The sequence below is a fragment of the Dromaius novaehollandiae genome, chromosome 23 (genome assembly GCF_036370855.1).
Source record: "Dromaius novaehollandiae isolate bDroNov1 chromosome 23, bDroNov1.hap1, whole genome shotgun sequence".
Classification (NCBI taxonomy): domain Eukaryota; kingdom Metazoa; phylum Chordata; class Aves; order Casuariiformes; family Dromaiidae; genus Dromaius; species Dromaius novaehollandiae.
Window position 1 is genome coordinate 5,462,010 of NC_088120.1, and position 27,438 is coordinate 5,489,447.

The 27,438-nt window shown below is 61.1% G+C and overlaps 1 protein-coding gene across 1 annotated transcript in view; it reads left to right on the plus strand.

The window, feature by feature from the left end:
* Nucleotides 1-4,642: 4,642 nt before the first annotated feature.
* Nucleotides 4,643-27,438, plus strand: part of SDC3 (syndecan 3) — a 44,864-nt gene continuing 22,068 nt past the window's right edge. The window contains exon 1 of the mRNA XM_064524941.1: nucleotides 4,643-4,936. Within this exon, the coding sequence (XP_064381011.1) occupies nucleotides 4,841-4,936 (96 nt within the window). The 5' untranslated portion in view covers nucleotides 4,643-4,840. The remainder of the gene's footprint in view (nucleotides 4,937-27,438) is intronic.

Sequence of the window (27,438 nt, forward strand, 5' to 3'; positions counted from 1 at the left end):
GCCAGTTTGTGCTTCACACCCGTCAACAGAAGACACCATCCATGTGAACTAGCAGTGTTTTTAATCGGTTTTCACACCCGTTGTTGTTAAATTTAGCTCAGAGAACCAACTTGGGCTTCCTGACACCTTTTTCCCCTGGCTTTCAAGCCAGCCGGTGTGTATATGCAATAAGCACTGTGGTCGCACCAAGCCAAGGTGGCTGCTGCAGTTCAGGGAGGGTTATAGCAGCACGGAGGCACCGCGTACCCGAGACCTCACAGCTCTTGCGAGTGTTTTCAGAGCTGATTGCAGAAGCAGCATGTGGCACCCAGCTGGTCTCAAAAAGGGGGAAAGGGGCTGAGGAGATGGTAAAACGGCTGGGGCAAAAAACCTCCGGGTGAGGGGGTGGTCACAGGCGGCACCTGAGCACGGACGTGCTCCGTGCTGCACGCATCCCACGTATTTCCAGCTGCTGCAGCTATTTAACACTTCATTTAATCCGGGGTAGTTAAGCTGCTCAGCTAAGCATCAGGTTGGTATTGCTGTTGTCTGCAGATTTGGGGCATAACAAGGTGAAAGGAATGTTTTTTTAAATTCAATTTAATTTTACTCAAAATTGAGAAGGTATCTGAGGTGACAGGTTTGGGAGTGGGTAGCTCTGCTAAGGACAACTCCAAATTGCAGCCTGGGCCCAGGCTCAGTGGTTTGTTGTTTTTTTTTTTCTGAAATGTGATCTCCACAGCTTCTCCGCTGGTCTGGAGATAACTTTATCAGCCAAACATCTGCTCTCCCTGGTGCTATTCCCACCACCGTGATCCCCGCGGGTATGAGGTTACAGATTCCCAAGTGTTTCCCAAATGCTTTTGACCCTGACCCTGACCCTTCTCTGCTGCCTCTGCATCCCTTCACGTGGCGGTAAGAGCCACGGAGGGAGCAAAAATTTAGGAACGGACCCAACGCAGCCGGGGACTGAGCCTGGGGGAGTCTCCTCCGCTCGCCAGCAGACTTGGCCCTGCCAGGGCGGCGAGGAAGGGAGCACAGCGGGGTGGCGTGGGCCTGCCAGGAGGACACGGCCAGGTTGTCTGCTTTGGTTGCACCCAAGCATCACTACCAGTTGCTGCTGGAGACGGGACGCAGGGCTAAGGAGTGCTTTGCTCCGAGCTGGGGAATATTCACAGGCCGTGGGTAGAACATGCTCCTTCAAATCCCTGCTGGCATCAGAAGATCTGACCTCCTGGGCAGGTGCGTGACCCACCACGCTGGCCATGATCCATCATTGGCTGCAATCCACCATGCTCACCATGGTCTACCATGGGCCATGATCTACCACTGGTCATGATCTATCATCGGCCATGGTCCATCATTAGCCATGATCCCTATGTTAGCCATGATCTATCAGTAGCTCTGATCCACGTGTTTGCCCTGACCTGATGGGTCAAGAGTAGCTGATGCCGGGGGGGCGCAGGAGGGGTTGGAAAGGGCCCCGTAGTGTTGGGGCAGTGGCTCTCCTCTCCCGCAGACCCTCCAAGGGGGACCCCGGTGGCTCGGGCAGGAAGGGCCCTGCTCCGCGTGCCGCTGCATGTCCTGCTCCTCGCATGCACCTCCGTCCACCCAGCCACGGTGAGGAGCTACCTCTCAGGTGGCAAAACCCAGGTCCCCCTTGCTGGGGACCTCCAGGGATTTCAGCCTTCTCCAACATGTCTCCAGGCCCAGCTTTGGAAATGAATCAAGCCTGTTGCATGCCCAGAGCGAGCCCGCTCCTTTCCCTGCTGCTCCGTGGGGCACGGCCCAGCCTGGGGAGGACGATGGGGGTCACCGAGGCTTTGGCGAAGGGATGAAGGTCCTCGGGGAGCGGATGGGTGCCACCAGCCCGACTGGAGCTGCAGGGGTGGCCTCGGCCACAGCGGGGCGGTGCAGCCTCAGGAACGTGGCAGGTCACCGTGCTCCTTGTCGCTGTCACATCGCCCGAGGTCCTGCCTGGGGCTGGGGACACCCGGGGGGGGGGACACCCGACCCTGGCTGGGCGCTGCTGGATGCTCTGCGCTTACTCTGTTAAACGCACTTCTTGCCAGGGGCCGGGGAGCTGCCAGCACCAGTGTCACCCGTTGTGTCCTTGCTGTCACCACGGGGGTCCTTCACCCCTGGGCACACGGCTCCCATACTCCGGGGGGGACAGGGGACCGCGACTGCTCGGGAGCAGATCCCGGAGTGGGGCATCTCCTCTCCTCACATGGGACCAGAGGGACCTTTTTTCCCCCCCTCCGTTAATTACCGTGCAATTAAAACGGAAGAGCTGACAGCGGTGCCCCGGAGGACAGGCACCGGGGTGCTGATCTAGGGACGGATGGAGCATTTTCTTCCTTGATGTGACATTTGTTGGTGCAGGGGTGTCACTAACTCCGGGTCATCCATGGGGAAACTGAGGCAGCACTTTTGCGCCCGAGTTTTTCCCACATGAGCGCAAAAAGACGATTTTTAAAATTTTGGTTGCAATTTGCCTTTCTCTTGGTTATTCCCCAGTGGCCTGGACGATCCCGGCTGCAGCACAGCCGCGGGCAGGGGATCATCATCGCCCACCGCCCTGCAGCACCCTCCCGGCTTGCTGCAGGCCAGCTCAGCTCCGTGCTGGGCACCCAAGGATGGGGCTTGTCTACGCGGGGGCCTAACCCTTGGCCTGAAACGCAGCCCCAGAGCATCACCCTCCACGTTGTCCCAGTCCTTGCGAGGGAGCGGGATGTGCTCAAGGTCAACGCAGACACCTTCCAACGTGGCTGGGGCCAGCACTGTTTCCCAGGCCCTGGACACCCATCCCGGCACGAGGAATGGGCTCCAGCTGCTCCTGGAGGAGGACGACTGTCAGCGGGTGCAAACCTCCCGCTCGCGCATTGCCCGCTGCTCAGGGCCACATCGAGATGCTCCCGTGCCCAGGGCGGCAGCGAGGATGGGACACAGCTCCTGCCGGCGAAGGGATCTGGCTTCTTACCTGAACGAGGCTTTTTTTCCCTGCCTAAATTCAAAACCCTCTTTGCATGGCCTCCTTTCTCCCAGGCAAATACCCCAACCTCTCTGCTCACCTCTTGACCGGACATGGATGTAACCCAAAGCTTTGCATTCAGACAGGTTTCTCCTTTTTTATGATAATTCAAGTATATTTTTAGGCTTTTCACAGAAAGGGTGTGAAATCCATTTGAAGGAATTGCATGCGTAAGAGAAACAACTCATCTAGAACCCTTCCCTGCCGGTCCCAGCTTATCCCGTCATACCGCCTCCCAGTCTCGTCAGGACCGAATTCATTTCTCCGGCCACCCCAGGGCACCTGGCAGCACAAGAGCCTCGCTCCGAAGCTGTATTTCCCGCTGTTATCCTCTGTTTCGAGCGGGGGAAACTGAGGCACGGCACTCTCGGGGCCAGCTTCTCCGCTGGTCTGGGGATAACTTTCTCAGCTAAACGTCTGCACTCCTTGGTGCTATTCAGGAGCATCAGGAGAAGATCTGATCTCATGGGCAGGTACGTGACCCACCATGCTGGCCATGGTCCATCACTGGCTGCAATCCACCACTCTCACCATGGTCTACCATTAGCCAGGATCTACCATTGGCCGTGATCCATCATCGGCCATGATCCATCATCAGCCATGATCCATCACTGGCCATGGTCCATCACCGGCCATGATCCATCACCGGCCATGGTCCATCACTGGCCATGGTCCATCATCGGCCACGATCACTGTGATCTATCAGTAGCTCTGATCCACGTTTGCCCTGACCTGATGGGTCAAGAGTAGCTGATGTTGGGGGGGCGCAGGAGAGATTGGAAAGGGCCCCGTAGTGGTGGGGCAGCTGTTGACGTGGGGCTGGGAAGATGAGGAGTCAGCTCTGCCCGACCTCGCCATGGGGCCCTGGGCAGCTCCGCGCCGCCTTTCCCCCACGTGTGAATCCAAATCGGCCCCGTCCGAGAGGAAGGTCCTCCAGCCCCCGGGGAGGAAGGGCAGGGTGCCAAGGAGTGGGGCAGGATGGGGGTCTCCACCCCTCGTCCCCCCTGGAGGAGACCCCAGGCCTCCCCCATCTGTCCCTGGGTGCCTCCTTCATCTGCCCCCCTGTTTGCCCCAGGCCCCCTCTTAGCTGCCCCTGGTTCCTGCCCCACTTGTCCCTGTCCTTCCCATCCGCCCCACGTCCCCCCCATCTACCCCTGGGTCCCCCCCATCTCCCTAGGTCCCTCTCATCTGTCCCAGGTCCCCTTGTCCATTTGCCCCACGTCCCCCCCATCTGCCCCACATCCCCCTACCTGCTCCAGCCCCCCCATCTGCCACAGACCCTCATATCTGCCCCAGCCCCCCCCACCTGCCCAAGGCCCCCCCATATCTGCCCCAGCCCCCCCCCACCTGCCCAAGGCCCCCCACCTGCCCTGGTCCCCCATATCTACCCCAGCCCCCCCCCACCTGCCCCAGCCCCCCCGAGCCCCGCGCCGAGGGCGCCCCCCAGCGGCGGGGCAGCAGCCGGCGGGCGCAGCCCTCGGTAGGGGGAGCGCGGCGGCCGCGGCCGGCTGCTTCCTCCCGCCGCCTCCTCCTCCTCCTCCTCCTCCTCCTCCCGCCGCCGCCGCCGCCGCCGCTCCCCCCCCCCGGCGCACGGGGCGGGCCGGCAGCGCCCGCTTCCTGCGGGGGCCGGGCCGAGGCAGCCGGGGGAGGCACGGCCGCTCCGGCCAGCAGCGACACCGCCGCGCTCCGCCGCCGCTTCCCGCGGGCGGCGGCAACAAAGGGCCCTTCCTCCTCCTCCTCCTCCTCCTCCTCCTCCTCCTCCTCCTCGCCGCCGCCGCCGCCCTCCCGCTCGCCGCCGCCGCTCCGAGCCGTCCTTGCGGCACCAAGATGCCCGGGGAGGTGCCGCCGCCGGCGCCCCGGGGGCTGCGGCGCGTCGCGGTGCTGCTGCTGCTGCTGCTGGGGCTGCGCGCCCGCGCCGCGCTGGTGAGCGCCGAGGGGCGGCGGGGAGCGGGCGGCGGGGAGCGGGGAGCGGCACCGGCACCGGCACCGGCACCGCGCGGCCGGGCGCGGCGGGACCCGCCCCGGGGAGCGGCACCCGGCGGCGGGGGGAGCGGGGCGGCACCGTGCCCCGGGAACCAGCACCCTATGGGGCATCGGGGTGGCACCCTGCTCGGGGACCGGCACCCTGCCCCGGGGACCGGCACCCTGCGGAGGGTCGGGGCACCCTGCCCGGGGACCGGCACCTATAGGCGATCGGGCGGCACCCTGCTCCGGGAAGGAGCATCTTGCCCGGGGACCGGTACCCTATGGGGCATCGGGGCGGCACCTTGCCCGGGACCGGCACCCCGCCCCGGGGACCGGCACCCTGCGGAGGGTCGGGGCGGCACCCTGCCCCGGGAAGCAGCATCTTGCCCGGGGACCGGGACCCTGCCTGGGGACCGGCACCCTATAGGCGATCGGGCTGCCCCCTGCCCCGGGGACCGGCACCCTATAGGGGATGGGGTGGCACCTTGTCCTGGGGACTGGCACCCTGCGGAGGGTCAGGGCAGCACCCTGCTCGGTCACCAGCACCCTATGGGGGATCGGGGTGGCACCCTGTCCTGGGAACCGGCACCCTGCCCGGGGACCGGCACCCTGCAGCGGGGGGACCGGGGCGGCACCCTGGTCTGGGGACCGGCACCCTGGGGGGGGGGCTGGGCCTTGGAGCCAGCACCCTGCTCACGGTCGGCCCTTGGCACCCGGCTCTGGGAGCCGGCACCCTGCTCTGGGACCTGGCACCCAGCTCCCGGGGGGCTCTGGGACCCAGCACCCAGCTCTGGGACCCGGCACCAGCCCCTCCATCTCCCCCCACCCAGGCTGCAGGCAGCCAGCGGCAGCACCAGCGACTCTCCCTGATGGGTGGCTTTGCCCCCCGCCCCGCGTAGCCCCCCCGGCCCCGGCGCTCAGCCCCGGCGCTGCAGGGCGGCCTGGCAGGATCAGGCCAGCGCTGGGTGCCCTCCGCGGCCCGCTGCCGGCCCGGAGCAGGGTGGGGGGCAAGGCTGGGTGCCGGGGCGCAGCGGGCAGGGGGGCTGCAGCTCGATGCCGTTTGAAGGTCACGGGGAAGCACGCCAAAAAAATAACCCTGCAGGGGGAGAAAGAGAGAGGAAAAGCCTCCTCTGCCGCTCGCTTCGCTGCTTTTCGGTGGCCGAAAAAAGTTGCAGGCGGTCGCCCCGTTCCTGTGGGTGCCTGGCCGGGTGCAACCGCCGGGGAAATGCCCGGCACCCGCCGGCTCTGCCCATGTTTCCCAGCGCGGTGCTTTTCCCAGGAGGTTTTTTCCCTGCTCCGCTCACGGGTGAGGATTTTGCCGCCGGCCGGCCCATGCTTTTCCCGCAGGCCCCGCGGACGTGCTCTTCCTCCGGCGCTCTTCCTCCCCTGGCTTTCGCCTCTGCCTCCAAGAGCCAAACTCCCCGGGGCCTGGCCGCTCGCCAGCGCCCGACCGGCGGCCTTAAATAACAGAGACCTTCTTCCCCCTCTGCCTGGGTTTCTGCTAACGTTTCCAGGCGCCGGGGGCCACGAGCCTGCGTCCCCCCCCCGCCGCATCCGTAAATCACAGCCTGCCGCTGGGCACGGTTGCCGGGCGGTGGGTGCCCGTAGCAGCGATGCGTCGGGGCGGTTTTCTGCGCCCGGCGGTGATTTCTCTGCCGAGGGAGTCGTGCAACTGTTGTGCTTTCGGGGGAGCTGCTGTTGCTGCAAAGCCGACAAGGCTGCGGGATTTATCGCAAATCCGGCGTCGGGCGCCGCTTCCTTCAGCCGTGCGTTGTGGGATGCTCTGCCCCGAGCTCGGCCTTCGCCCCTCGCCGGCCGCGGCGACGGCCCGTGGCCCGTTTTGGGTGCAAAACCCCGTTAATCCCTGCTTGCTGCCTGGGGAAGCCGAGCCGGGAAGGGAGGACCGGTCCCAGCATCGGCACGGGGTCCGATGAGGGATGCTCCATTCCCGGGCGCACTGACACCACGTTTCGCATCCCTCTTCCCGGGCGGATCGGCTTTGCCCCCTCAAAAAGCATCATTTTTTTAAAAAAAGGAGATTAATACCGTTTACATCAGGGAGCGCCGCTAAATAATGCCGGCCTCCTCCCCATGGCCGCATCCAGCGCCAGCCCCTGGCTCCGGCCCGCGGGATGCTGCGGAAAAGGGTTTCCCGAAGCTCGGCTTGGCGCAGGAGCCAGCCGAGGCGGGAAGGGGGGTGATCCGTGCCGGGACTTGGTGTCCTTCCAGGATGCCCTGAGGAAGGAGCGGAGGCTTCGGCTTTGCCAAGGATCTGCTGCTGCAGCCTGGGGGGAGCGAGTTCCCCTCTCGGGGGGCGGGGGGGGGGGGAGCGTGTCTCGGGCCACTGCGATGCTTCATCCTCCTCTCCCCGCCCCGTGCAACTCCCCTTCTTCGTGCAACTTCCCCCACTGTGTAACCCCCCCGTTCAATGCACTCTGTGCAACCTCCCCCCCCGTGCAACCTTCCCCCCGTGCAACCTCCCCCCCCGTGCAACCCGCCCGTGCAACCTTCCCGTACAACCTCCCCCCCGCCCTGTGCAACTGCCCTGTGCAACCTCCCTGTGCCACACCCCCCCGTGCAATCCCTGGTGCAACCCCCCCCCCCGTGCAACTCCCCACTCCGTGCAACCTCCCCTGTGCAACCCCCCCCATACAACCCCCCCCCTTGCCCTGTGCAACCTCCCGTGCAGCCCCTGGTGCAACTCCCCCCCTGTGCAACACCCTCCTGTGCAACCTTCCTGTGCAACCCCCCCACACTCTGTGCACCCCCCCTGTGCAACTTCCCTGTGCCACACCCCTCCATGCAACCCCCCCATGCAGGCCCTGGTGCAACTCCCGCACCTGCAACCTCCCCCGTGCAACTCCCTCCTGTGCAACCCCCCCGCCCTGTGCAACCTCTCCGTGCAACCTCCTCATGCAGCTCCTGCTGCAGCTGCATCCTGTGCAACTCCCCCGTGCGACACCCCCTGTGCAAAACCCCCCTGTGCAAGCCCCCCCCCCACCCTGGGCAACCCCCCTATGCAACCTCCCTGTGCAGCCCCTGGTGCAACTCCACCCTGTGCAACCCTCCTGTGCCCCCCCCCCCCGCCCCGTGCAACCCTCCTGTGCAACACCTCTCTGTGCGACACCCCCCACCCTGTGCAACCCCCCCGTGCAGCCTCCCCGTGCAGGCTGTGATGCAACTACCCGCCTTGTGCAACAGCCCCCTGTGCAACCCCCCCGTGCAGCCTCCCCATGCAACACCCCCCTGTGCAACACCCCCGCTGCAACCCTCCTGTGCTCCCCCCCCCCGTGCAACCCCCCCGTTGTGTTGCTCTGCCTCGGAGCCGGCCGCGCTTCGGCGAGTCGGGATGAGGCCTGGACACAGCCGGCGTCCCTGCGCCTTTCCACCGCGCTTTGGGCAGCCTGGGAGGAGGCAGCGCCCCGGTGCCGGCTGCGCCGAGAGCTTAGGGATCAACCCGTCACCTTCAGCGCCCAGCGCCCGGATTAGCCGTCGCCTTTCCCGCTGGCTCGCTTGCGTGTCCCCCCCCCCCCCCGCAGCTTTGCACCGGGCTGCATGGACGGACGGATGCACGGACGGACGGATGCTCCCCGGCGAGGTTGCATTTGCTCGCCGCCATCCGTGCTGTGTCCCTCGCGCTCGGTGCATCACAGTGCATCACCACCGTTTTGCAAGGTTTTTAAGCTAGTGAAGGGTTTTATTGCAAATGTCCCCCCCCAAAAAAGCTCATTTTGGCCTTGCATAAAACTGCCGTGCGTCGCTTCAAGCCGTGCAGCCGAGCGGCCTCGCCTGCCGCTGCTCCCCACCGGAGATGCTCCCGAAAAACAGCGGTCCGAGCCCTTTCCGGCCTCTGCTTTGCCCTTTTCTGCCTTTATTATTATTTTTAATCATTTTTCCCTTTGTTTTGCCCTCCCCGGAGGTGACGGGCGCGCGGAGCGGGAGGCCCCCCGCGGCCCTGGCTCCGGCCCAGCGGAAAAACCCGGAGCTGCCAGGTATTTGTTGACGAAACGGGATTATTTCGGGCGGCCGAGCTGCGGCGGCGAGGTTCCCTTTTTTGGAGCGGCGGTGCGCCGGCTCGCGGGTGCCTCGTGGTGCTTCGGGGATGCTGCGGGCCGGGGCCGGCTGCTGCCACGCGGGAGTTGGTCGTTTTTATTCACTTCGGGAGCCAAAAGGAGCCATTTGTGCCCATTTATCGGCGTGTGGTCATTTTGGGTGCAGGCTGCTGTTTAACCCGCCCGGCGAGCTGCAATTAGGAGCCGGCTGCTGGGAATTCCCGCGCTCGCCCGGCTCTCGGCTCCCATGGTGAGTGGCGTGGAGGGGTGCTTCCCCGGCCCCCCCCGCCGCCGTCCCCGATTTGGGGCAGAGTCGGCATCGCTCCAGCCCCTGATGTCCCCGAGCAGCGGTGACGTGCCCCAGCACCACGGGCCGTTGCACCAGGGATGCTCGGAGAGGTGCATGGTGCTGCATCCCGCATCCTGCATCCCGCATCCTGCATCCTACATCCCGCATCCTGTATCCCGCATCCTGTATCCCACATCCTGCATCCTACATCCCGCATCCCGCATCCTGCATCCCGCATCCTGCATCCCGCGCTCTTGGTCCCTGCGGCCGGCTGCTCCGCTCTGGTTCAGGCTGCTGCATCCCACAGCTCGCATCCCGCAGCCTGCATCCCGCAGCCTGCATCCCGCATCCCACACTCCTGGTCCCTACAGCCAGCTGCTCCGCTCCGGCTCAGGCTGCTGCATCCCGCATCTCGCATCCTGCATCTCACATCCCGCATCCCGCATCCCGCATCCTGCACTCCTGGTCCCTGCATCCAGCTGCTCCGCTCTGGCTTGGGCTGCTGCTCAGCTCCTGCCGCCCAGCAGCGGAAACCACTGTCCGAGTCGGGAGGGAAGGGAGTTTATTTTGAACCGTTTATAGCAGCTGAAAATTGCCACGGAAACGTCCGTCTCGGTTAAAATAGCACGAGCAATTTGGGAGGGAACCAAGAAAAGCAACACAAAACAGGTTCGGTGCGTTAGTCCAGCGCGTGGCCGAGGTTTTTCCGGAGCGCTTCGCGTCCCCGGCCAGTGTCGCAGCTCCCTTCTCTCCGTGCCTCCAGCTCTCCCTCTGATTTTCTAGGCTGGATTCAGGCTCTAAATCCAGCCCTCCCCTCCCCGGGAGTGTCTGGAAAGCCAGATTTTTTTTTTTCTTGCAGCTCACGGTCCAGCTGAAGCGTAGGAAAATGCTTCCTTGAGAAAAGAGCTGGCCACGGAGCCGGGCTGGCCTGTTGCATCTTGCAAACGAGGGCTTGGTTGGTGTTTCGAGCTGATAAATACAAATTTCTCGCCTTTTTTTACATGCACTTTTGCTGAATTGGCCCTTGCAAATGCAATAGCATCCATAGTGAAACCCATTCTTCCAAAACCCTCGGAAAGCATGAAAATCTTCCCTTTTTTTTCTTTTTTTTTTTTGGGAAATCAAAATTTGGGCTCCACTTTATGGAGCTGTTTCTCGAGGGGTTGTGTTTCCAAGCTTTGTCTGCTGACTTCAGCTGCTGGGGACATAATCAGGGAACCTGATTCACAAAAAGCCCCCGAACCCTGTGATTTTCTCTTTGGGGGGGACCCAGACACCATGTCGAGCCATGCGCGAACGGCCACCTCTCTTGCACGTGGTTTATCCTGATAAAAGACGCTTGCCGGCACCGCTCACCTGGAATTAATTTCGCGCTGCTTTAATTTTCCCCCTCATTTGATGGCTTTTCGGCTGCCTGGGAGAAGAGTGGCAGGTCTCCAGGGAACGACGAGCCGGGCTCCTGCTAGGATGCGTGGGTTTGGGTGGTGCTGCCTTCAAGGAGGGGTTGAACTTTTGATGTCCTGCTGGACGAGTGTCCTGGGTGCTGGAGACCACAGCTGCTTTTGGCAGCCTCAGGGACGTGGAGATGAAGCTCACTTGTCTCCTGTTAGTGTGTCCTGTTGGGTCAGGGAGCAGGAGACTGCTGTCACTGCCCAGGGATGCTGGTGCCCGTCACTGCACAGGGATACTGGTGCCCATCACCGCACAGGGATGCTGGTGTCCATCACCATGCAGGGATGCTGGTGCCCATCACGTGCAGAGATGCTGGTGCCCATCACCATGCAGGGATGCTGGTGCCCATCATGTGCAGGGATACTGGTGTCCATCATGTGCAGGGATGCTGGTGCCCATCACGTGCAGGGATACTGGTGTCCATCGTGTGCAGAGATGCTGGTGTCCATCAGGTGCAGGGATGGTGGTGTCCATCAGGTGCAGGGATGCTGGTGTCCATCAGGTGCAGGGATGCTGGTGCCCATCAGGTGCAGGGATGGTGGTGCCCATCAGGTGCAGGGATGCTGGTGTCCATCAGGTGCAGGGATGGTGGTGTCCATCATATGCAGGGATACTGGTGTCCATCATGTGCAGGGATGCTGGTGTCCATCAGGTGCAGGGATGGTGGTGTCCATCAGGTGCAGGGATGCTGGTGCCCATCATGCACATGAGAGCTGGTACCTCTGACAGGACTCCCACCACCCTTCCTCAGAAGAAAGAGGTTCCACTTCTCTCTTCCCTTCTCAATCCTCTCCAGCCCTGACGTCGAGGAGAGCAAGGCAGAACACTTCCCTCTCTCCTCCTTTCTCTTCCTCTCGCACTTGCAGCAGTAAGGCACTACAGCAAACTGCTCAAGATGAGAAAAAGGCCTCAAAGAAGGGAAGCAGTGAAACAACCTCCTCTTGCATTTGCTGTTTGCTTTTCGGCTGCTTCCAGGGGCCGTACCAGAGAGCTGGCTGAGGCGGCTTTTTCTCTACAGTAATAAGTTTGTCTCTAACAGCAGATATTGGAATAGCTCTCAGTGAATGAGGAGAAATGCTCCAGGAAGGGATCTTTCCACCCGAAGGCTGAAGGAGCGGAGACCTCCTTCCTGCCTGGATATTTGCTGAGGGTGGCCCAGGCTAAGGGAAACAGCAAAGTGTGAAATAACCACTGGCATTTCTCCCTCCGGGGAGTTCCTGGTGCCATTCCCACTTCCGACGTGCAGGTGAACGCTGCTTAAATGCCTGGAAGTGGGAAGAGGTGCGGCAGCGATGGCTTACGGCTTCTTTTCTTAATGGCAAAAGCTGTGTTTGTACGGAAACCAATTGGTTTCTTTGGTTCTTAAGGGAAGGAGCATCCCGAAGGCACTGCTCAAAGCTCGTTGCTTTATGCTCAGCCTTGCAAAAAGGCTTATAAAATTAAAAATAGTGCAGAGCGTCCACGCTCCGTCTTCCAGGAGCCTCGTGCTTGCAGACCTGGTGTCGTCTCGAGGTAGTGAGCAACAATTCCCCTTGCTTGAAGGCTGAAAAATGCGGAATGCCCGCAGCTCTCGACGCACGTGGGAGCCGCGTCGGAGGTTTGGCCGAGGCTGCGGAGCGAGTGGGAGCGAGCGCGTGCTGGAAAGGCTGCAAAGCGCCACGGGCTGCAAAATGCCCGGGACAAGGCGCCAGTGGGACTCGCAGGCGATCGCTGCTTCCAGCAGTGTTTCCAGTTTGCTTTTTGCTCCGGTGGCCGAGCAAGGGCTCTTCCCCCCCGCGAAGGGGCCCGTCTGCGGCTCGTCCGTCCCGCCGGCTCCGTGGGGCTGCGGGAAAGTAGGTCGTGGTGGGGCCGGCGTCGTCCTACATATGTAAATCGGGTCTATTTACGGGCGCTTGCATGACTGCGGCACCTTCTCCTCCCCGCCGCCTCCGTTGCGCCCGCGGGTGCCAGCGCTGCGGGAAAGGACCCGGAGCTCCCAGCGGGAAAGCAGTCTGGGAAATCAAGTCCCGGGAAAGTCCTGCGACCTGAGCAAAGGAGGCGTTTGCAAAGCTCGTCTGGCGGCCGGGGGATGTCTGCTTCGGCTTGGGATCGCCGTTCCCGGCAAGGGGCTTGGTCTCAAGCACCCGTCCGATCAGAGCGGGATTACTCCGGGGTGTCTCCCGCAGGCTGGAGTCCCTCGGGAAATGACGGAGTGCTGGGGGCTGGGGGCACGTTTCAATTTGGCATCTTCATCAGCATCCGTTACCATTTCCATGACGACTCCGGGGAAGGTGGGAAGAAACTCCTTCCCGCTGAATACGTGCGAGCTTGCAAGTGCCGCATCCTGTGGTCGGCGAAGCCCCCCTTTCCCCTTGATTAACCCTTCGTAATTAAGCGCCGCAAGCACCACACTCTTCACCCGAGAGCAGGAGCTTTTTCCCTTGGCTGCTGGCAGAATGCGGCAGGAATGGAGCTTCCCTCCTTGCCCTACACATTTCCATGCCTCCCCCCCTTTTTTTTCCCTGTATTTCTTGCTATTTTTGCAGAAACCGGCCCCCTCCGCTCTTATTTCCCAGCCCATCCGCTGGTGTCCCCCTCCCCAAACCACGTGCTCCGAAGCGCTGGGGATGCAGCAGCGCCCGCATCCTCTGCTCCCCCAAAATAGTGGCAGCCGGGGACCCCCTGGTCGGCCTTTCCCGCTGGGAATGATTTATCCGATGCTTTGCAAAGACGTGGCTGAGCTGATGCCCCTGGCGCCGTCAGCCCGTGCGTCGGCTCAGCATCTGCTCCGCAGCCTCGTTGGGCTTTGAGGGATGGGGGGAGCGAGAAGGAGGATTGCAATCGGGAAGCCGGAGCCGCGCGGGAATGGATTGGGCTCGAGCGTGCAAACTTTCCCAGCCGGCGTCTGTGGGAGCCGGATCCGTCCACCTTGCAGGGAGGCTGCGTTAGCCACGCTGGCTCCGGGGCTCCTCTGTGCGGCCGCTTCCCGCGGGCTCCGGCGCCGAGCAAAGGCTTGGGCTCCGCTCGGCCGACTTTTCGGAAGGAGAATTGCTCTTTCCTTCGCTTTGGCATTGCTCGGCCACGGGCTGCTGTCTGAGCGCGCTGGGAGCAGCGAGCTTTGTGCAGAGGACCAGGCCTGGGAAGCCCGAGGAAGAGGAAGGTCTGAGGAAGGCCACGTGCACGCGAACGATGCTCGCGCTGGGCTCCAGCCCCTTCCCGGGGGAAGCAGCGCGGCGGGGGTGCTCGGGTTATTTCAGCATCCGTCCCTGCAGGCTCCTCCGCTCCGGCTGCCCCTCCGTGGCTCGCCGCCGCCTCGGGGAACGGCTCCCGACTTCCCTCCTTTCGCTTAATTAACGGGAAGCAGCCGGGTGTTTAATAACGGCGGCGGGCGACCTGTATTTTGCCGGCGCCGCATTGCAATCGGGAGCTGGAGCAGAGAGACTGCGGCGCCCGGCGAACCTTTGCGGGTCGCAAGCAGGGAGAGAAAGCTGGGAAATTTGGAAGCCGTGCTGGAAAATGCAACGTGCTATCCCCCCATTTGGGCTCGTCCCACCGGCAGCTTTTCTGCTCCGCAACCTGCTTGCCCAGCAATGAAGCAGCAAAAGCTTCGCCCGAACCGTGGGTTCGCGCTGGCAGGACGTTTCCAAATTCCTTCATGCAGAAGCCGGCAGCGATTTAAAGCGCCTTTATTTCCAAACCGCGGGGGAAGAGGGCAGGCGCGGGGCTCCGCGGGGCGGCAGCTGGCCGGGAAGGGAATTTGGCATTCGGTTGCAAAATTCCTGGAGCCAGCGAGCTGCCCCGAAGTGCTTTAAAACCCCAGGATGCCAAAAGCATCCCACCTGCTTCCCCACACACCGAAACCCTTCCGCGATGCCCAACGCGTTGCTCCTTTTCCCGCGGCCTGGGTTTGACGGCAGCCGTTGCAGCGTGCGTGCAAGCCGGTTGCACCGTGATTTTTGGGCACAGACTCAAGGAAAGGCAGACGGGGCTTTATGCATGTGCAAAAGCAGGTGGATTTTCCCACATGCCACCCAGGGATGATTTGCAATAAATAAGGTGCTGCCCGCTGGCAGCCGGGCCACCTCCGATGCCCGCAAGGGCTGGAGCGGGGCTGGCTCCCATCCCTGCTGCCATAGCACCGTTTGCTGCCAGCTCGCAGCTCTGGGAGAGGTTTCCTGCCCCAAAAGCAAGCAGAGAGGAGAAGGAAAACATGTTGCAAACGAAGGATGGAGGATGCAGCGCTGCTCTGACGGGGAAGCCAGCGGGAGGTGGGTTTAGCAGCTGATCCGGCTGCGATTTTAGCAGCTGGCTCCGTTGCACCGGGCCGAGGCTCACGAGTGCAGCTGTGCTTGCACCGGGAGGCTATAAAGCCGGTAGGAAAAGCAAGCAGGGAAGAGCTGGTTGGGTTGAGGAGGAGGAAGAGGAAGCTGGTGGCAGAGCAAGGAGCAAGCATTGACCTCTCGCATCCTGGGTGAGTCCTGCAGCAGCCTTTGCCCAGGCTCCTGCCTCCCCCTTAGCTCCCATCGGAGCAGGTTTAGCCATGGTCTGGAGCTTCGAAACTACCCGGCTGGAGCTGGCTCAGCCCGAGATCCCAGATTTGAGAGTAACTGGGAGCATGTAAAACACGTTGTAGGGGATGGTTGGGGACGAGGGCAGAGGCTGCCCTCTTCCCCAGGCCACCGGTGTGCAAGTTGTGCCCCAAAGCATGTGGTTCTCGCTCTGGCTGTGCCTCTGCTGTCTCCGTGCATGCTGCACCCTTCCCAAACCTTGTCTTTGGTGATGCTGTTATTAGCGGCACGTGCCAGAGGTTAATGATATGTAGTGTTAAAAATAGTGCTTTTTATCTATGTATGTTCATCCTTGTGTGTTTGCAAAGCCGGGGGGAGCGGAGCCGAGGGGGGCACCAACTCTGGGCTGTTCGGTGCAACCCGGCGTTGCCCGGAGGCCGGGACTCGGAGCTGATGCTCATGGCTATGGCCAAGGGTGGCAAGGCAGATACCTTGGGTGCTCCTACAGACCTCCTCTGCGTGCCCGGGGTGCTGCCCCGGGGGAGCTGACTTGCAGCCCTGCGGCAGAGCTGCTTCGTGGCTCGGTTTCCCATCGGTGAAAGGGAATTGAAGCTGACGGCCTTGCTAAGCTGCTGGGAGCGTTGCAGAGGTGAAAAGGTTGTGAATTGACTTGCAGGGGGAAGTGCTGGGGGAAAAAGCACCCCTCTGGTCAGACAAGTGCTGCTCCCCTATTGCAAGCTGCTTGCAGCGTTGCAATAGCTGTCGCTCGCTCCTGCCGTTGCATATGGGCCTCCGTGGTGTAATTTTAGCAGCTAATCCTCCCCAGGTAAATCCGCCGTTTATTGCACGCCATAAAATCCATCAAATGCAAAGGGCCGAGGTTTTACGTTGCCCTCCCCCAGCGTGTGCAATCTGCCGGGCGCGCCCGGCCGGGGCTGTGGTTAATCCCCTCCCCGCGCGGTGCTAATCCTCCCGCTGTCCCTCGCTGAACCGCCCGCTGGGCCGTCCCTGCCCAGGCCGCAGCCCTGTGCTGGCCTAAATCCAATGGGATGCAAGCAAAGATGCGGGAATTATCCTGCAGGGATGCAGCCCTCCCTGCTGCAGGAGCGGGGACTGCTCTTCCCCAGGGCTGCTGGCCGCATCCTGGGCTCTGCCGGGTTTCCTTTCCCTTGGGAAGGGGCCGGCGAGCTGGTTTGCCGGCATCCTGCTGCATCGCTAATCCGGTAGCGGCTTGCTCCGTGCTCCTCGTGCCGAAGACGCGTGCGCGGGGGGCTGGCGCGGAGCTGGGTGACCTGGGTGGCTCCTCGCCGTGATTCCTGCAGGAACCAGGAGCGCAGCCCCCCTGCCAGGGCTTGACGGATGGCTTTCTTTTCTTTTTCTTTTTCTTCTCCCCTTAATGAGCTCAATTGCTGCTTTTTGGAGAGTCCTGGTGCCGCACTGTGCTCCAACAGCCTAATGCCGAGAGGCTGAAGGAGGATGGAGATGCTCCAGGCGCTGTGCAGAGCCAGGTGATCCCTTTGGAGAGGCATCTCCATGCACTTGGCCTTTCCCTGCTGGGAGCGAGGAGGAAGAGGCCGGAGTGAGCCTGGCTTGCAGGAGCACTGAGCACCCCCTGCCCTTGCATCGTGCATCCAAATGGGCTCCCTGGCGCACAGCTCTGCTCATGTCCCCCACTTTTCCCACCTGCGGTGACATGGCCAAAGGGGACCCAGGCGTCCTGCGTCCCCGGTCCTGTTTGGGCTGCAGGTGTGAAGCTTGGCACGAGCATGAGCTTGGGAGAAGGGGAGCAAATCTCTGCATGGAGGAAGATCCAGGTGATGAGTGTGAGGGGTCTCGGGCAGGCTGGGCTCTCTGCTGATGGCCAAGACGTTGGGTTCAGCCTCCTTGATGGGGTTGGTACCTCCATCGTTGCTCGGCGCCAGGGAGAGGATGTGCTGGGAGGGATGCAGCCTCCAGCGGCACAGTGCATGTGCACGATACCCTTCTCCAACGCGAATCACCCAGATTTTGCTGCTTTTTATGCTTCCTAGCCCTGGTTCCCTGCCTCTCTTGCCCCCAAGCCTTGCTTCTGCGCTTACGCCCCGTTGCAAACAGCCCTTAGCAGCAGCGCTGGCTGGGTTTGCACGATGCCGTGACAAGAAATCTGGCCACTGAGGCAGATTTGGCCCATAAACTCTTGCTTTTTATTTTATTTTATTTTATTTTTTGGAGGGCGAAGTAGCAGCCGGGTGAGCTGTAACCTTGTCACTCCTCGGCTGAGCGGTAGCGCAGCCGGGGACCTCGCCGCTCGTGCCAGCCGACGGAGAAATCAATGCTAGTAGTAGTCATACCGCTGTAACCGTGACAGACTAAGGATATAAGTGAGAGGAGGCTTGAAGGGAGAGGTCATCTCTTTTATTAGAGCAACTGATATGGTCGAGGCGGGTGGGGGAAGCTCCAAAGCAGATAAGCTTTTGGGCTCACAAGTCCTTTTTCAGGTCTTAAATAGAAACGGGCAGATTGCTGGGTTTATTTTAATCAATTTTAGGTCTCGGAAAAAAAGGCTTGTGGGCTGGAAGGCTGTGGGTTTTTTCTTTTTCTTTCCTCCCCAACGCTACCAGCCCATGTGGTGAACACCCGGGAATACGCAGTCGTGGTGTTTCCCTGTGTAACTGGTTTATGTGCGTGCTTTGCACGAGGTCGTGGGCAGCATGCGGCATGCAAAGTGCTTTTTTTTAATGTGATTTTGCATGTGCATGTGGCTGCAGCTCAAAGCAAAGCATCCCGTCGCCTTTCCCGCGGGGTCCTCGCGGCATCAGGAAGCAGCAGTTTGGCCCTTTGCCTTTGTACGAAAACCCAGCACGCGTTTTTCCGAGGTGCGGAGCGGCCGTTTGCAACCACAGCCGCTTCCTGGGAGAGCCCTAAGTCGGGCGCACTGATTTGGGAGTTTGGGGACCGCGAGGGACATGTGTGGTGGCGGCGGGTCCAGCCTGGCGATTGCTGCCACCGCGCTTTCCCCTGCTGCTGGGGAATCCCTCTCCTTGGGAAACCCAGAATCTCCTTTCCCAAGGAAAAAGAGAGGAATTAATGTTGGATACATCCCCTGTTGCCCCCCGGCCGCCCTCCCTCCCGACGCGCCCCGCGGGTACGGCGTCTGGCTCATCCACTGCTGGCACAGAGGAAGGCGAAGTGACTTGACCGAGGTGATACGAGAAAAGTGGCAGAGCAAGGACTTGCGCCTGCTTTTGCCCCATCCTGCCCAACCCCATGTGCTGGGTCGTCTTTACGTGCTCGGCCTCAAACAGCTGATGCTCGGCCGGCTGGAGAAGGCAGAAGAGAGGAAAGGTTCTGCGATGGCTGCTAGGAGGATGCTGGACCCGGACTTCCCTCCTCTCGCTGAGCCTCCGCGTTGCTCCCCGTTGAGCAGGGGAGGATGATTTTCCTCTGCCGTCCCAAACTGCTTCGGGATGGAAACACCCAAGAGAGGGTCTGTAAGGAGGGTGTCTGAGGCTGATCTTGCTGATGAAGCAAGGCAGAAGCTGGGTTAGAAAAGCCAGCAAAGGCCTGGCCTGAGGGGTCTGCAAGAGATGGAGGGGATTTGCCTGTTTGTGCACATATTTATTTATTTTTACCCGCTCCTGCTGCTGATTTAATGTCCCTTCTGGGGTTACGGGTGGGATCACGGTCTGCCGTGCTGTCGGTCCGGCACATTGCTTCAAACAGTGTTGCGTTTGCTCCTAGATAAATAAATAACTATTAAACACCCGCTCGGAAGAGCGCAGCCTCCAGCACTGTGCCGTGCAGTCCCTGCTGCTTCGCTGTGGCTGTTTATGCCCTGGCAAAATTAAATACCTGCTGGGATTATGCTAACGCCGTGCACAGCTGCCGGGAAAAGGGTAAATGGCAATCGGGGCACCTGCGCTTAACCCTCGCGGCTGCGCTCGGCTTTCCTGCAGCAGGAGCTGGCCCCGTTTTGCCTGCAGAGCTGGGTGTGCATTTGATGTGCATCCACCTTGACGGTCCTCGCTGGGTTTGATCCTGCTTCTGGCATGGGATAAATAGTTGTGCGTCGTCCTGGGGCTTTGCTGCCTGCTCCTCTGCCAGTGCAGGGGTCTTTCCCCCCCCCCCCCCCCCAAACTTGGCCTTGCAAGAAGCAATGGGGAAAGAGCAAGGTTCCCCGAGATGGTCCCATCCTCGCAGCGAGGATGCTTTCCAGCCCCGTAAGCCCTCGTGCGGGCGCTCGGCGGCTCTCCTCCTTCCCCTGGTGACTGCCTCGCGCCTTGACGTGTGGCTGCGATAGCTTGAAGCCTTTCTGATCGCCTGCAAAAATACTTAACATCCCCGTTCCCGCTGAGGGGATGGATACGGCTGAAACTCAGAGCTTGGATTATATTTTTCCATCGCCATAAGCTTTCCTTGTTTATAATGCTTAAAACCCTCCACCTTTTCTCTTGCTGGTAAAATGAGCCCTGCAGGGATGGAAATGGTTCTCCGGCAATTTGAAGTAACCAGATCTGGGAAACTCTTCGGTTGAGGCTCTGATCTGGGACCGATTGGAGACTCTTTCATCTCGCAACCTGAGCTCTGCTGGCACTGTGCAGCGCCGAAGCGTTTCCAAACCGCCGGGGAGCGGGTCGCCGGGGCTGCCGGCTCCTGGTGTGCTGCACGCTGTCTCCAGGCTCCTACGAGCAGCTCACCCAGGGCCGGAGGGTTATTCGGGGCTGTTTCTGGCCGTGGCACCTGCCCTTCGTGCACCCTCGCTGCGCTTGCACCCAGCGGGTGCGACTTTCCCACGCTCCTTCCTCTGCGGCAGCGTTTCGGCAAATGCCCCCGTTGCTTCGTGCTAGGGGGGATTAATTGCACTTCTGATTTTTTTTTTCTCTTCTCTTTTTTGCTTTTTTTTTCCCTTGAATGCAAACCACATTGGATTGCTTAACACAGCATCCTTTAGCTGCCCGGGGGGAGAGCATCGACGCAGCCGCTGAGCTGCTGGCGGCCGGTGCCGTCGGGAGCGAGCTCGATTACCTTTCCAGACAAAAAAAATGCAGCAGACAGGGCAGTTCAGGGCAGACAAATATAAAATAACAGCCCTTCAACCACTGACTAGTTGGAGGACAATACCAAAAAGCGAGGCTGCGGCAGTGGCTCCGTTTTGGAGGGAGGACCAGCCGGCGGTGCAGCCCAAAAGCCGCGGCGGAAGCGAGTCTCCAGGGCTGGTTGCTTTGCTTTTCGCTTTCTTCCCTGGCACATTTAGCAGGCCCTGGGCACGGTGGGGGCAGGGAGCCCGGGCCGAGCTGTTATTCCTCTTAGCGCTGTGAGTGATGAGGCAAGACAGCCGAAATTGGGTTATCCTCGGCGGAGCGAAGTGCTTCCACATGTGGCGGGAGCCGCTCGCTGGTTTGCACGGAGCTGGAGCTTGCAATATATATATATATGTATTTTTATGCTTCCTCTGCAGCTCCAACACCTGGTTGCTATGTGTCTAATTGCCTATTGATCTATTTTTAAGGTGCCAAAAAAAAAAAGCCTTCTAGTATTTAAGTGTCGACCAAGTAACAGTTGGCATTTGTGTGCCTTCAAGTGCTGCTCCATTAACTCTCGGCACCCTGGAAGCTGGGTGCTTTTCCCAGCTGGCGAAGGAGAAGCAGGGATTTGCATGGATGAGAAGGTCCTTTTCTCCTAGTCCTGCTGTCCGTGTGTCTGCTGCCGGGGTTCCTATGAGCTCCTGCAAGCAAAGGGCTTGGTAGACCCCGTCCATCCATCCAGGGAGCCCGGAGCATCTGCTACATGATGCTTTTCCCTCCGGGTTGGTGGCGTAGCAGTCCCAAAGCGTGGCAGTAAATCATCACGTGCCGCTGGGATCCCAATGGATCCGGTGTTATCTCCATGCCCCCCTGGGCCTGTCCCTTTTGGCATCCGCTTTGGGGTCTTTCCCTCGGGGTGGTGGCACCAAGGATTAACCCCTTGCCCGGCGTCCGCCCTGAGTTACGGGCTCGTGATGAATGGAGCAAACTCAAGCACAGCCTCTTCTTCGGGAAACTCTGCTGCATCCCCAGTGCATCCCTACACGTTGGTCTCTGTGCATTAAATTGCAGGGTCTCGAGGGCTGGAGCCGTCGTAATATTTTCTTAGCAGCGGTTCCCCACGCCTGCCCGGTGCTTTTAACGTACGGGAGATGCTAAACGCGAGCAGGGAGGGAGAGGGATGAATTGGTCCTGCTCCAGCATCGCCGCGGGGAGCAAATGCCGGTGTTTCAGTCCCCGTGAATCGAGCTGTCCCCGGCACCTTTTCCTTCTGCTGCCGGAGTCGCCCGGAAAAAGCTGCACCTGGGTGTCTGCCGGCCTCGTTGGGTGCACGGTGGTGGCTTTTCTCGTGGGCTGGGGAGAAGGAGGTCACGGTGGTTTGGGGACCGTGGAAATCCCCGGCTGGGGGGGTTTGCCTGGGCGCCGGGAGCAGGTTTTGGTGCCAGGTCCATGACCCACTTAGTGTCGGAGCGAATCCCGCTGCGGGTACCATGCCCCTGTCGTGCCGTGGGAGCAAGCCAACCTGTTTGGGGCAGGAAAAGGGGGGGAAAAAAGAAAAAGCTCCAAAAGCTTCATATCTGAGGCTGGGGGAGTAAATATTTTCTCCCCGCGCAGCACTGGGCTGAGCTGCTGGGCACGGCCCGTGCGCCTCCACCACTGCTCAGGGCTTTTGGACACGGGTTCCTTTTTGCTCCAAGGCCCCTCCGACCTTTGCATCCGATTTTACAGCATCATGAGGCTGTTGGAGCCGGGGCTGCCAGGTTGTTAGGAACGGTGCAGGGAAGAAGCAAACCCCAATCTCTCCCTTTCTTGCAGAAACCCTATTTCTTTCTAGAGACTGCCCAGAAATATTCTGCTGGTGCAAAGGAGGAGAGGCGCGGAGCAAGGCTTGCTTCCAGCTGCGGGGTGGCCTGAAGGCTTATCCCAGCCCTGGTTTATCAAGTTGCGTGCTTTTAGCTTCGAGGCTGGGCTATGCAAACCTGCGCCCTTTTTCTATCCGGCGAAGGGTGCTGGAAATGCTCCTTTCTCTCTGTCTCTCTTTTTCTCTGCACGCTTGCAGAGGGGGGGGACTTTCAGTCAACCCTTGGGTTCCAGGAACCCCGAGAATTGGAGAGTCCATGGAAAAGCCGATAGCAAAAACACTGGCGGCAAAATGCCGATTTTTCCCCCCCCTTGTTTTCCCTTGCCAAAGGAACGAACACAGCATCCTAACTGCATCCCCAGTGCCTCTGCCAGCATTACCTAGCAAACCCCATGGCTCATTTGCCGCCTGAATTTAAAGTGTGCTGAGTCGATCCCAGCAAAAGGAGTTGGCACGCAAAGGGGCTCGGCAACGGGTGCTGTCTCCCAGGCTGAATCCCGGTGTCCGAATCTCCCCTCGGATGGGATCCCGTCCTCGGCCCGGGCACCTCTGCGACCGAGCCCGGGGATGCCCCAGCGTCTCCAACCCTATAGCACGTTTGGTTTTTTTAACCTCTTTAATGTGACAGTGGCCCCTGGATTCATTCAAGCACCTTTATTTTTTTATTATCTGCTATAACAGCAGTTGTGTTTTGTGCGCTGGGTCTCCAGGAGCAGCGACAGCCTCTTCTCTCCCCGTCCCTCTGTTTCTATCACAGCCCCATGGTCTCCATCCTCGCAGCCCCCCGGCTGAGCTCTCCTCCTCTTCCACCTCCCTGGCTTTGAGGACCACACAGGCCCCGGGTGCCCCTTGCCGATGAGCATCGCGGCGAGGAATTTGCCGTCTCTGCCTGGCCTGTGTGCTTCGCCGAGCCCAAAACTTCCCCTTTTCCCCTCAAATGCCGAACACCCTCCTTCCCCTCGAGTGGCTTTTGCCCGTGGGAGCCAGGCTGTGCTGCCTGGCGGATGCTTTGCTGCGTGGTCCTGCCGCCCATCATCACTGGTGGTGGTGGTGGGGATTTGCAGGCACACAGCAAGTGGGGTTTTTTTTGACCCTTTTGGAGCCAACTTTGCCTTTCTTTGCCTTGCAATTTGCTCCTTCATGAGGCTGCTCTGCAGGCGCTCGGTCCTGCGTGTGTTTTGGGAGGTAGGGGGAAAACAGGGGGATTTACGGTGCTCCCATCACGGGCACGTCTGCTGGCTGCAAGGGATGCAGCTGTGGTCGCATCCCTGGCGTCGTGGGCACCGTGCCTGCCTCCCCGAGGGCTCGGAGAGGGGGGAAACTGAGGCACTGGGCAGGCAGGTGGGTTGCAAACAGCCAGGTGGGACCAGACCTCCCTCCTCGTTTGGGGCTGGGATGGAGCCATGTGTTGATCCGGACCGAAATGCTGCCTTTTCATCTCTAGCTCTCGTGCAAAACTGTGTGCGTCCGGTGTCGGCGCGTGCTGGGATCGCCCCTGCCGCAACCGCAGGATATAGGAGCAAAAAGGAAAAAGACAAATCCGCTCCTTCGGCTCAGGCCGTGCTGCCAGGAGCTGCGGGGCCGCCCTTTCCCACCCCCTCGGGCCGGCTGTGCAATGTAATCCGCAGCGCACGAGTTGCTTCTCCGGCCGGCCTCCGCCTCCCCCGGGAGGCTGCTCGCAGGCGAAGCTGCCCGGCTGGCGGCGAAACCCTTGCGGACTTGCAGCCCGGATCGCTGCTGGGGGATGGGGATGGTGAAGCGGCCGGGGTGCGGGAGGGGGGACTCGAGCTTGGTGTTTTGGGGCTCTGAGGCTTTTCCAGCATTTTGCATGGGGCGGTGGGAGAAAATGGGTCCAGGAGCCCTGCCTTGGGCAAGCGGAGCATCCGCAGCCTTTGCGGTAGGGAAACTGAGGCACGTTAACGTTTGCGCCCTGGGAAGGTGTTTCAGAGGGCTGCCTGGAGGCCGGTGGCTGCAGCATCCCGGCCACATCTGCCCAGATGTGCTGGGCAGGGGCTGCTCTCCCTGAGCAGCTGAGGTTAGTGAGTCGCTGCGTGCCGTGCTAGCGGTGCTGGGCATGTTGGGCAGCGAGCGTGCTGCAACGCCGGTGCGTGCCGGGGGCATCCCGTGGCATCAGGACTTCTCCTCCAGGCCTTGAAGCCGAGGAGATGCCAGCAGCAAGCTCTCCCGGTGCCCAGGTGGGGCTGTGGACCACGTGGGGAGATCACCACCGCCCCCCAACCCTGTTTTTGCAAACGTCCTTTCTCTTGGCTTCATTTCTGGAGGGGGAGAGCCGGGCAAAGGCTCTTTCTTACGTAGGTTTTGGAGGCCCAGCTCACCCCGGTGATGAGAAGGTGCCTCTGGCAGAGTCTCCTCCTCCTCTTCCCTCCCTCTGGAGTGTAGCCCTGGCCGGGGGCCAGCTCCCATAAATCACCGTCCGACGGCCCTCGCCTCGCGGTCGGACTTGGTGAAACTGCTTCCCGTCACCTTTCCCAGGAGACGGAGATCTTCTGTGCTTTTGGCTTCTTGGGTGTGAAAACCACCCTTCCCTCCCACGCGACAAAACCAGGGTCTGGCGCCTTGCACGGCCCCTGCCGCGATGCCACCCCCCTCCTGCCCCTCGGGGCCATCGGAGATGCTCGCGGCAGCCCGGCGCTGACTCCGTGGCCTCTATATTGAGCCCGGTGCTGCCTCTGCCCAGGTCGGGTAACGTGAGAAGTGCCGGGAGGGGGGAGCCGTCTGCGCGGCTCGGTCTCGCCGGCGGAGCTGGAAGGGCGTCAGCGAGTGTGGGAATGGTCGAGAGTGCCAATTAGCGAGGTCCTGCTGCAGCCAGCGTGCCGGGGATGGCTTTAACAGACGCCGCGGTGGTCCCCGAGCCAAGCGTTTAAGGAGAAGAGGGGGGAGGAAAAAAATATATAGTCCTATTTTCTGGCTCCTCGGAGAGCTGGTTCTCGGCTCGGAGAGCAGAGCTATGAAATACGCCTTTGTGCAAGGTGAGAAAAGCTCGAGATGGTTTTGCATGTTAAGCTGCAATAGGATTATGGAGGAGAGCAAATTAAATCAATTCTGCAATGACTGGGGAAGTTCCCGCTGACGCTGGCGGCTCGCTCGCCTTGGCGCGAGCCGTCCGGAGCCCTGGGAAGGAGCTGCGGGCCGAGCTCTGCTCTCGTGGCTGCAGAATGGGGCAGCTGAGACCAAAATGTGCCTCTTAACACCCGAGAAAGGGACTTGAGCTATTCCAGCATCCTTTCTAGGCGCGCGGCTTGGCCTCCGAGGAGGAGTGTGCACTCAGCCGCTTTGCATTTCCCACTTGCTTTCTTCCTCCTCGCTGAGCACCGATGTTTTCACCGCAGTTATGCACGGCCTCACTGAAGCCGCACGTGGGTGCGTAACAGCAGCACCGGTGCAGCATCTCCCCCAGCACTTGTGTGCCGGATTATCCCCCCGTGCCCATATGGCTTTTTCTCTCCCTTTAACGGCAGCATCTCTTGAAGCAGCTGGAGTTGGTGATGCCTCCAAGCCCAACACTTTGGGCCTTTCGCCCAGGCGTGGCAGCCCCTGGTTTTGGCCGTGGATTTGGTTCGTGCGGATGTGTTACCTGAGCCCTGACGGCAATGCGGCAGTGGCAGAGGCTGCCCAAAAGCACCGGGCGAGTTGCAGCTGGGAGCAGCTCCGGCGGGTCGGCCGAGCATCTACCCAAGCAACGACGTGCAGCCGGGGGAATAACCCTGCTTGCTCCTTCTGTAGGGCAGTTTTCCATCATGCCAAAACTCAAAGGTTGCAAAATTTGGGAAAAGTTGCCATGGGGCCCTGTCTGAGCAGTGGAGGTACCGGGCAAATCCAGAGCAGGAAGGAGCAGTCCTGGCCATGCAGGAGACACCAGCCCGGGGCAATGCACCATGGCCTGCACGTGGGTCTAAAATCCAGTTTGAGCCTCCTCACCTTGGGGAAGACGCGGCTTAGCCCCAGGACGTCACGTCCACCGCTGGTCCGGGTGCAGGAGACCTTGGTGCCGGTGGCATCGCGGGTGGCTGTGGTTTGCTTTCTGCAGGGCTGAGCTTGTGGGGCCGTCGAGCATCCTCGCGCGGCCGTGAGCGCGGGCTGGTACCTGCTTCACGTCCCCGTGTCCAGGGTCCGCGGGGCTCGCTGACCCCGCAGCGACGTCCTTCCCAGGCCGGGCATCGCTCAAACAGCGGCTCGCGGCTCCTCTTCCCTGCCGGTGTTTTATTCCTGCCCGGCAGCGTGCCGCGGGGTGGGCCGGCTGCGCTGGCCCCGGAGAGGAGCGCGGGATTTTCCGAGGGCTGCCCGTGTTGCTGTGGCAACCCGCACTCCCCAGGGTCCGGCGGGAATTAATGAGTCTGGAGCGAGCGGTAAATCCTGAGCGGTAAATCCTCGGAGTGGAAAAGAAATTGGACTGGACAGGTAGAGCGAGGGAGCACGGGGGAAGGAGGAGTGGGGGAGGAAGGGATGGGACGAGAGGGAGAAGTGAAACCGGGAGGGAACGAGGTGGGGGAAGAAAAGATGAGCCGGGAAGAAAGTGTGATGGAGCAAGAAGTGGTGAAAAAGGGGGGAATCAGGGCAGAGACAGGGGAATCTGGGCAAGAAGGTGGCTCCTGGAGCCCGGCGGGTGAGAGGGAGCGAGGAGGGAAGGATGCACGAGGCGGCTGGCGCGGGAGAGTTACTGTCACATCTCCCCACGCCCCTTCCACCCCTCCGGAGGGCTTTTTGGGCCGAGAAGAGCTGAGGGTGCTGGGGCAGGGTCTCAGCCCAGCTGCCCTCATCCTCCAGAAACGCTTCTTTGCCGATGCTCTCGTGGGATCTGCTGGAGGTGACGCCGGAGCGGTGGGGGCTGAGCGTCCCGTGCCGCCAGCTCGATCCGCCCGTCCCTTGCGTCCCTTCCTCCCCCTGAATTAGCAGCTTTGCAGCATGCTCTAGGTCTGGCTTAGGCATAGGAGGACTAAGGGCCGAGTCTCCGCGTGCCGTAGGTTCAGCATTTCGGGATGTTACTCCAGGCAGCAGCACGGGGCTCTCGCTGGTGCCGGTTGTCACCGGGGGTTTTGCAAAGCACGGCTCCCGCTTGGCATCTCCCGCAGGCCGGTGCCTCCAGGGCTTGGTGGGAAACTCCCTGCCCAGCTCCCGTTTAATGCCGATAATGCCGCCGCAGACAAAGCGGCCGGGCTAATCAATTAGCGCCGGATAAACCTGCCGCCGTGGGGCAAAAGGCCAGAGCTGTAAACCGGCATCGATACGGGAGCAGGCGGGAGGAGGAAAACCTGGCGCTCCCCGGGGATGGTTAGTGCTTGGGGCGAGCGACCCGCC